Source organism: Fusarium solani (assembly GCF_023522795.1).
Source record: "Fusarium solani strain SB1 chromosome Unknown bctg00000000, whole genome shotgun sequence".
NCBI lineage: Eukaryota > Fungi > Ascomycota > Sordariomycetes > Hypocreales > Nectriaceae > Fusarium > Fusarium solani.
In genome coordinates, this window is record NW_027072157.1 from 2,250,221 (window position 1) to 2,260,031 (window position 9,811).

General features: G+C 53.4%; 3 protein-coding genes across 3 annotated transcripts; 1 reads left to right on the forward strand and 2 right to left on the reverse strand.

Moving 5' to 3' along the window:
* Nucleotides 1–2,270: 2,270 nt before the first annotated feature.
* On the forward strand, nt 2,271–4,271 carry MRS44_000706 (uncharacterized protein; the record flags this gene model as incomplete). Its single annotated transcript, XM_065624165.1, has 4 exons — nt 2,271–2,316; nt 2,426–2,526; nt 2,586–4,149; nt 4,201–4,271. The coding sequence occupies 4 exons, from the start codon at nt 2,271–2,273 to the stop codon at nt 4,269–4,271; spliced, it is 1,782 nt and encodes a 593-aa protein (XP_065479877.1).
* Nucleotides 4,272–4,620: 349 nt separating this feature from the next.
* On the reverse strand, nt 4,621–6,076 carry MRS44_000707 (uncharacterized protein; the record flags this gene model as incomplete). The annotated part of the gene is made up of 2 exons (XM_046280677.2): nt 4,621–5,405; nt 5,455–6,076. 2 exons carry the CDS (start codon nt 6,074–6,076, stop codon nt 4,621–4,623), a joined length of 1,407 nt encoding a protein of 468 aa, XP_046138602.1.
* A 1,233-nt stretch (nt 6,077–7,309) lies between these two features.
* Nucleotides 7,310–8,398, reverse strand: MRS44_000708 (uncharacterized protein; the record flags this gene model as incomplete). Its single annotated transcript, XM_046267474.2, has 4 exons — nt 7,310–7,919; nt 7,967–8,031; nt 8,085–8,278; nt 8,344–8,398. 4 exons carry the CDS (start codon nt 8,396–8,398, stop codon nt 7,310–7,312), a joined length of 924 nt encoding a protein of 307 aa, XP_046138603.1.
* Nucleotides 8,399–9,811: the final 1,413 nt, after the last annotated feature.

Sequence of the window (9,811 nt, forward strand, 5' to 3'; positions counted from 1 at the left end):
TCAGAGCGTTTGTCCGTTGCAAATAAGGCTGAGTTCAGCCAGGGCCTGATTTAGCCACGATCGGCATGTCATTCTCGGCTGAAAGAATAGAAGAAGAAAGGTTGGAGGTTGACTAAAAAGCCAGAGCCGCAATATGCAGGGAACCGGGGGCACAGGGCCAACGTCCGGGAGGTCCGCCAACCATTGTGTGCCGTGAGGGTGTGGATTGTCATCTTTCACACTCATCTCAGCTGAACAAGGTGTTTGTGTAGATCACGATCCTTGGTAGGATTTTCTGGTCCAGTATCCAATAGCCTTGCCGTACGGGCGCTTTCAAGATGGTTTGAGCAGGGGGAAGCCTGGCTGGACGCTGGCACCCAATTGCTGGATCCCGTCCTTGGCCTCGTGGGAGGAGTTGTTTCCGGACGTTTTTAACCCCCACATCTTCCGAAGGTTAGGCTAGGAGGAGCGCCACTTGGGTGTTGCACGTCGGCGGTAGCGTCGCAGTCGTCCGTCCTTGTTCCTACAGCAGGTAGTATCGGTAGCAGTAACGTATGCTTAGGTATCAATGCCAAAAGGGCGCAACGTTGGCTGATGGGACAGCCCATCCATGCCCCTGCTCGATTTCGGAGTTTTCGAAGGGTGACCGCTGGTTGCTTGCAAGGAGTAACGGAACATGATAGCAACCTGGAGCAGTTGGTGATAGGTCATATTCAAGCATCAAGGTAGCACAGCGCTAGCAACGTCCGCTGAACATGTTTGTGGGCTCGGCACTCTAATGTTCCTGGGGGGAAGTTCAGCCGGCTGGTCCCTGGAAAGTGTGCGCATGACGCACGAACGGAGGCAACGAGACACTCAGCTTTTCCGGGTTGTTGCTGGTTGGCAACCGCTAGCTGTGGACCACTAGAATTCCCCAGAGCCGTTTCCATGGCTGAGACGTCGGCCGTGGCTGAAGAAGTCTCCGAACAAGCAACGCGATGCGACCAGGAATCGGCGACTCCAGCGAGGGGGATGAAGGGCCCCCAGGACCAGGGTCCCGCTAGGTCTAAAACTAATGTCGCAAGATGGGGGATCTAAAGGCGCACCCGAGGGCTCCCTGACAAGAGTCGAGCAACGGCGGGCAAGGGTTTGACGGCCGGCACCAAAGAGGGTCGATGGAGTCGCTAAGGTTCTGCTGGGTCCAGTGAGGGACGAGAATGAACTGAGAGCAGAGCAAAAGAAGTAACAAAGGTCATCATAGAGTCGTCATCATGCCGAAACGACGCTTCTCGTCATTCAAAGTGACTCGACAACTTGACAAGTAACGCTTGCGACTGGTGAGAGGGAGAAACGGTGTCTCAGGCCCTCAATTTCTGCGGCGAACACCATCCACCAATGGACCCTCCCCCTCGGGCTCTGTCTTAGGGGACGAGGCCCAGAACACGCCTCAACGCCTTTTCATGCAAGTGCCATACATCCATACCACCCACGGCAGTAACACCTTCCTTCCGCGCCCTACCTACCCACGCGAGGTAGGTATGTACCTTGCGTTACCGAGGCACCTTCCCCTTGGTGTTGGTGCCACTGCCAGCCCGTCCCCGTCCGTGTAAGTTTACTTGTAACACCTTGCATTGGTCCAGGGAGCAGCTGCCAGTTTTCCTGATCTGCTGCTGCTAAAAGAGGTGTGATGCTGAGGTAAGGACCTGATTGGGCCGAGGGCAGATAACTCCAGATTCGGAAGTAGTAACGACGAATGCATGAGACGATATGACGTACGCTCCAGGCCAAAGATGATGTTATACAGGGTTGACTGAAGCATCAATATGATCTTATCCAACTGGGCAGAACACCATCATTAGCCCAACGCCATGGGAAACATGAATCGTGAAAGAAGGTTGTCTGTGATCGACTATTCGGCCTTGATTGGATGGTTGAATGTGTGGATGTGGGTAAATAGGACCTCCCCCACTACCGGCACCCGGCTTTAGCAGTTGTTCCACTCCGGCTTAACCCTCTTGGGCAAGTCAAATTCACAGAACGGAAAAGGAGGGTCTTCCATCTCCACCCATTCTTTGCACGGATCCCATTCCCAAGCACCGACGCCCGTTTCTGGAAGAGGTGAACCAGCCCTGCCTGTCTGTATCATCACCTTGTGCCGCCGGAGAACACGGCGAGGAAGACAAACTCTTTGTCTTGTGTGGTCGCAGCTTGCTCTTGGCACGCAGCGTGCCATGCCCTAGCTGTCGGGTGGGTGCCTTTGCTGTGCTCCACTCACTTCATCGAGCTCGATCGAAGCTCACGTCCTTGCTAAGATGGCATTGGGGATCCTTGAGGCTCCGGGTGTCGAGCATGTTCCTGGTATGTTTTGATGATCATCCCGATTCCCCATGATGTGCGCGGTGCTTGGCCACTCGCCAGGCTCTGCCCCCAACATATCGATCGATCATGACACGCTGACACCGCAAAGGTACGACCCGGTACTTCGACGACCCTTCTCAGCCCCAAGCCGCCAACGAACATCTTGAAAACCTCAAGTTCGATAGGAGTGGGAAGGAACCCATCATTCTAGTACGCGTCATGTATTCTCGCCGGTCTACAGGTGGTCATAGCACTGACGCAAACCCCAGATTCCTCAACCATCCGATGATCCGAACGATCCGCTAAACTGGCCACTATGGCGACGCGACCTCATCACCTTCCTGCTCTGCTTCGCCGGCATTCTTGCTACCGCCCTTGGTCCCATCCTCGCCGCCAATACCATCACGATTGCGCTTGATTTCTCAAAGGACTTCACCAAGGTCGCCCTGCTGACTGGATACTTTCTGCTGGGTTGCGGCGCGGGTGCCATCTTCTTCGTTCCGTCCGGTCGTATCTGGGGGAAACGCCACCTCTTCCTCGTCGGAATATGCATCCTCATCGCTTCGAGCGCCTGGGCCGGTTCTGTCGGTACCAATTATGGCAGCTTCATCGGTGCCAGAATTATCCAGGGTGTCGGATGCGCTCCTTTTGAGAGTCTGCTCAATGCGGCTGTTGGTGATCTATACTTTGTCCACCAACGAGGTGTTCGCATGGCCTTTACCAACCTAGCCGTCTTTGGCGGTGCCTTCTTCACTCCTATCGTTGTTGGAAAGATCACAGAGGCATTGGGCTGGGATTGGACATTCTACTTTGTTGCCATCTTCCTCGCGGCTACCTTACCCGCCGTGTTCTTGTTCTGCCCCGAGACAGCGTATCGTCGAGCAGCGAACTTGAATACCGACACGGTTGTCGAGCCTGAGACTGGGCCATCGGAAATCAGCGAACACAAACACGAGGCATCGGCGTCTGAGCCACAACCTGACTCGTCGCCTATCGAAGAGCGACCTAGGAGCGAGGTGGGCCGTACGGGATTTGTCGCCTTTCCCAGGTCAAACGCCCTTCAACCCATCGGCGATATCAACACTCCGAAGAAGACGTTTATTCAGTCAATCTCGCTATTCGACGGCCGAAAAACAAATGACCGATATTGGGTTCTGTTGTTACGGCCGTTTCCTCTGCTGACCCATCCCGCCTTCATCTGGGGTTGCCTGATTCAGGGAACCATGATTGGCTGGACCGTCTTCATTGGAGTCATCGTGGCAGCGATCTTCATTGGGCCTCCCTACTACTGGGGTGAGGTCATGGCCGGATATACCTACACGGGTGCATTCATCGGTGCCCTCGCTGGCTTCATCTTGGCGGGCCTGCTTGCTGACTCGAGTGTCAAATATCTGACCAAGCTCAACAAGGGCGTTTACGAGCCCGAGTTTCGCATTCTGCTGGTGATCCCCATGATGATTATCGGTGGTATTGGACTGTATGGGTTTGGCCTAACAGCTGGCAAAGTGCTGGAGGGCCGGTACACCTACCATGTGCCCTTGGTCTTCTTTGGCTTCGAGGTTGCCGGCATGGTGATTGGTGCCGTGGCAAGCTCTCTATACATTGTCGATGCTTATCGTAGGTTCATGGTTGCCATTGCTGGGTCCATCTTACTAACTCTGCCAGGCGATCTTACGATTGAAGGGTTTACCATCATGATCATCTTCAAGAACTTTTTCAGCTTCGTCTTGACGTTTTTCGCCTACAACTGGATCAACGACGGCGGTATCGAACGTACAATGATATCCATCGCCTCTATTCAAGTTGGAGTCTGCCTTCTAAGCGTTCCCATGTGTGAGTTGAATAGTAACGACAACAGTTGGAGCAGTGCTGATGTTTTTACAGACGTTTACGGGAAACGCGTTCGAGCCTTTTACTATCGCCACGATCTTCTTGCTCTGACCGGTCTTCGGTGAAGAGAATGCACGACACAACCCTGCTGCTTGTTCCACATTATTAGAAAAGGGGTTAGATGCTAGATGGACAAACTAATTATGGCCGCGTGGCCTGGATGTCATTTCATAGTAATGTTTAGTACCTCTCGTGAGGTTTGGGGGTTCTTGACTGGGCTTGAAGATTTCAGTTTTCATCATGAGCGTTGGAGAAAGCATGGTTCACCGACTCAAGTTGTCTTTGTCACTTTTTTTTTTTTTTTTTGCTCGTCAGTTACGATATCTCAATCAAACAGTCAATGCAAGCCTATCGATGCAAGCCTATCAATGTTCATTCTAAGCGCCCAACCTTGAAGCTTTATCATCCAACTCCTCATGCCTTGACACCGCCATTGGCCGAGCGAGCAGCAGCAAGAGTCGACTTTTTGACCAGGCGCAGACCACCAAGCAGCATAACAAGCAGCTCAATACCCAGGATGACGGCCAAGGTGACCAGAGCGCCAATAACACCAGCAACAGCCTTTGAAATACCGTTGCCAGAGCCAGAATCAGAATCAGAATCAGAGCTAGAAGTAGAGGTACCGTTGCCGGAGCAGGTGCCGTCGGAGTTTCCGCACAGCTTGCACCATTCCGCGTCGTCTTCGATGGCAAACTTGGACATGCCGGTCTTGAAGTCCTTCCAAGACAGTGTCTCTTCCTTCTGACCGAAGAGAGGGAACAGCCTGGGGGTGTTCTCGGCCGCAGTACCGTTGGCAAAGTAGAAGCGCACCTTGACGTCGTCGACGGTGGGCTTGGTGGCGTTGGTAACGAGCTCGATAGCCATGGAGGAGGCGTAGTCGCAGATACCCAGAAAGTCCGAGGATGCCTTGTCAAGACCCGCAGATCCGAAGAAGGCCATAAAGGTACCGTAGGCGCCGAACTGAATGTTGAACTTGGGGTGTCCTGGTTGACCGTTGGCCAGGGGCTCCAGAGACTCGAGGATCTGGCCGGCGAGGACAGCTCCGGCCACAGCACGAGAGGCATCAGTTTTGTTGTAGGCAAGGTTCCACTCGTGAACAGAAGCGAGATTGTAGAGCCTGTCAAGAGTAGGTTTGTTGAGAAGGTTGTCAGATGGGATGCTGGAGTTGTGAATGCGAGCAACATTGATGAGGTCAAAGACTGGACGTATCAGCATTCATGTACTTTCACCAAGAGCTGCTTGACATACTTGAGTAGGCGTTCTTGAAGGTAGCATTAGCCTCCCCGTAAGTGCCGTTAATTATGGGAAGGAGGTCTTTATAGAAATCAAGAGAGCCTTGATACGATGCCTTATACTCGGTGGAGGACAAGTAGGCATTTGAGCTGACCTCGGCGTTGGTGCAACCGCTGTTTCCCTGGAGCCATGCGCTGTTCTCAGAGCCCTTGGCACTGGCAGCGTTGGCAACAGAGTTGACGGGGATAGACTGGTATCCGCTGAGGGGAGCCTCAACCTTGGTGCCGTTAGCGAGAGTCTCGGTCTGCTTGAGGGGAGGGTAAAGGCCCTGGAGGAAGACAAGAGCCGAGTTCTGCAACACGGCGTCCACAGGGGCGGTCACGTCGAGCTGGGAGAGGACGGCAGTATCAGCGCTGAGACCTTTGATCTTGCGCGAAGCATCGTTGTCGACATAAGTGTCACGGTACCACTCGCCCGAGGAGTGGACCTCATCAGCGCCGAGGGCAGTTAGATTGACGGGCTTCCAGGCCTTGGCAGTGCGGTCGCCATGACGGTGGAAGACATAGATACCCAGAACATCCTCAGCCACGGCGAGGGAGGGGATGGAGAGGAGGAGGGGGAGAATGTTTGTAAGCATTGCGAGCTGTAGTTGATGTGGATGTCGATTGAAGCTATACACACACGGGGGTATCAGAGAAGAGGGACGGCAGACCAGACAATGCCAGCAAGAAGAGACTGGAGCCGCACTCGCCAACAAGAATAGACAAACAAGAAAAGAAGAGAAAGAAAGAGAGAAAACAGATCGAGAAAAGTAATGGCGCGAGATCAAAGATAACATTATCTTTAGCCTTATTTGTGATGGAGGGATAGTGGGAAGATCTTGCCCCCCCGCCCTCGGCTTGAACTTGCCGTGTTTGCTGCTTCAAGGATGGGGGGGCAACTCGCGAATGGATGGTCGAGCATGCCCTTGGCAGGGCCAGCTTCCTAATCGGGCGAGTAGCAGTAGAGTCACGATGATCCAATTCCACGGGAAGGGGAAAGCTTGTGGTCTTTTTGGGTGGGATGCGGATGGAGTCAGACCCCGCTGAAGGAGCTCAGACTCCATCGTTTTTCCCCATTGCTCAATAATGCCTGGTTCTTTTGTTCAATTGGACTGATTGGTTGGATGTAGAGGCTGCAGAGTTTCTGCAGAGAAAGCTAACGGCTGACGATCAAAGTTATTGCCTCTCTCTTCTCTGTATCATGGCCTTAATCAAGCTCGCAAGCTCACAAGCTCTCCCCTCAATGAGTGGCTTGCGCAGCCTGTTCGGCCCCGGCACTGATCTTCTTGGCATCCCAACGGACATCGGCTCGGAGGTGATTGGACATCGGCCGGCTCGCGGTTGCATTTGATCATCGATGCCGTCTTGCAGGCCGGATTCCTCGGGATACTTTATCGGTGCAAGGCCCGGCTGCTCCTCCGCCCCATTCACCTCATCAATAGCTAGTAAAACATGTGAGTCAACTTGAGTCCGGATGCTGTATGAAAAAATATCTGCTGCTTCTTTCAAAAATGGGGCTCACCATCTTCCCCCATCCTTGAGGGTTTGGTGCCGAATAGCCGGTGGTGATCCTCCCAAAAACGGCATCAGCTCATGCATCACCGGAGATGTCAGAATCGAGTAGAGTGCATACCAGATCTTATCTATCGTGCGATACAAACATCTCCGCATCTCCGTCTACCTCATCCTAGTCTTGCTGATAAGCCAAACAGCCTCTGCTCTTCTATCAAAACATGACTTCTCTCTATCCATCTTCCATCTTCCATCTTCCCATATCAAAATCACCTTGCACATCAATTGCGCGTCCTGTATATATCATCAATCCAACCTCACAGCTTCGCCTTGCCATTCTTTCGCGGATCCCTCAACTTCTGTGAAAACTCGCCCTTGAGCAGGTAGTCTGGATACTCCATGTTCACGTCGATTCCAACGCTGATGGCGCCCTGACGCCTCCACGCTGCGCCGTCCACCGCCAGAACTTGTCCGTTAACGTAGCTCCCGGCTTCGCTGAAGAGGAACACGGTCGCGTCAGCAATATCCCGCACCGTTCCAAGTCGGCCAGAAGGAATTCCCTTGAGGTACTGTTTGCGCTCGGGTACCTCCTCGCTGCCCAGTCGCGCCAGGCCTTCGGTGCCTTCGATACCTCCCGGCGCAATCACGTTGCTCGTCACTCCTCGTGGTCCGTATTCCAGGGCCACCGATGCCATGAGCGAGTCGATGGATGCTTTGGCTGCTGAGACATGCGCCTGGAGCGGCATTCCTGTGTAGTGGAATGTCGCTGAAACGTAAATAATTCGAGGGTTTGAGCTGCGCAGTAGGTGAGGCATCGTGGCCTTGATCGTGTTGAAAGTGCCCAAGACATCAATATCCATGACCGACTTGAACGCGTTGGAGCTCATGCCTTCTATCGGCGCAATAAAGTTGCCCGCCGCTCCAGCACTGTCTCTGTTAGCAGCAAAGATCTTGATTCAAAGACGAAGCCTTACATGACCAAATCAATGCCCCCAAGTTCCTTTACGCATCGCTCTGCAGCAGCTTGCAGACTCTCGACCTAAGGTAGGACCGTCAGTACTCAAGCCAACCCAGATGTTGGGCCAATCTCACCTTTCGAACATCGCAGCCTCCAATTCCAATCACCTTTGCCCCTGGCCTCACAGTCTCAATGTCTCTGGCTGCCGCCTCGGTCTTCTCGACGTTTCGCCCTATGATGCATGCATTCGCGCCCAGCCGGACCAACGCTCGCGTCTGCATGCTGCAGATGCTGCCGGCCCCGCCAGTCACAAAGACAACGCGACCATCTATGAGACAGTCAGCATAAGAAACTTGGACGGTTTCACATGAGCACCACGGGGCGGGAACTCACCAAAGATCCCATCTCTCCAGACCGGGCTGAGGTAGGTTGACTCGGGAACAGACATTGTGGCTGGTTAGGTCTCACAATAACAGACTATATATGTGATTGATTAAAGGGGGGAGAAACAACAAGACGAGACACGCGAAAAGATGCCAAAAAGGAACGCGATATATGAAGTATGAATGAATGCGGAGGAAGTTCAGCTGAGTTGAGATGGAGTTCGTCCCAACCCCGGCTACGTAAACGGAGCCGCGTGCGTGCCTCGGCTCGGGGTGGGTCTCGAAAAAACAAGCAGAGAATCTGGGGTCGGCCCCGCTTCTCACACGCGTCTCGGCCGAGTCGCGCCATCCTCTCTCCCGAGGCTCGGGCCGCTGCTGGACCACGCACATCCCATGCGCTCCTCACATGTCAAGGACAAGGTTATTTTCACCATTGACACGAGGTTCAGAGCGCATCTCATAAAGCTCAGACAATCTATGTAGATCTGATTACTAGATACGATACCCGTTGCATCTACGAGGGCAGGGCTGCAGAGATGCCGAATCTTGAATATTGCACAATCTGATATGCTGAGCTTATCCACCGCACTCTGAATCAAGCAATGGCAAAAAAGGGGGTGTATTCCTCCTTATGCAAGATCCTGCAAAGCTTCTATTAAACGAGTGGACGTTGAGCCTCGTTCCTGGACTGCGGGCCCTCGTAATACCTAGGTCTCGTCTCAGCTTTAAAGACAAAAAAGCCCATCCGTCCCCACCACAGGCAGGCTGGCGTCTTCGTCCCGAGTGACTTTTTGGGCCGTGTTCCAGAAATAAATGACGTGCGGCCTCTGAATTGACCAACGAGATTACTCTGAGCACGTTCCAATTTGGCAGACTGCACAATGTTTTCAGGTACTCAACCCACAGACAACGGACGGCGTGTTTCGTCTAAGTAGAGTCGTTGTCCTTTGCGGCTCGGCACGTAGCTTCACCCCCCGCCGGCATTTTTCAGCTTGGGTCGCCCTGTGGTCTCGCAGCAATTTACTCGCAGGTTGCCAATAATACAAACTGACGAGTCAATTCAACGCCTGCCCGCCCTGTCTTACCCGTCACATACCTACAGATATAACGTTGCGTATGCGAGGATAAGGTAGATAGCCCGGTACGTGGCTCCAGCTCCCCCCATCTGCACGGGCGTGGCACTAACACGGCGCGCAAGCCTTGATTCCGCGCCCAGTTCCCAGCCAAAGAAACGGGTGCCACAGGGGGTGGGAGTGAGGGGGCACCGTCAGGTCAGAAAAAAAAACGAGGGAAAACGGGCCAAGAAAGTGACGGCACGGGACGACTTCATCTGAAGTCTAAGCGACCCCGAAACATTGGCTCTCCTGAGACGGTGGCTGCAGGGATATATCTGGCAAGATCTGGCTTTCCAGGATTGCCTCTCCTGCAATGCAGAGTGAAAAAGCCCTGCCTTGCTTCCTGTCGCCTTTTTGGGTCTC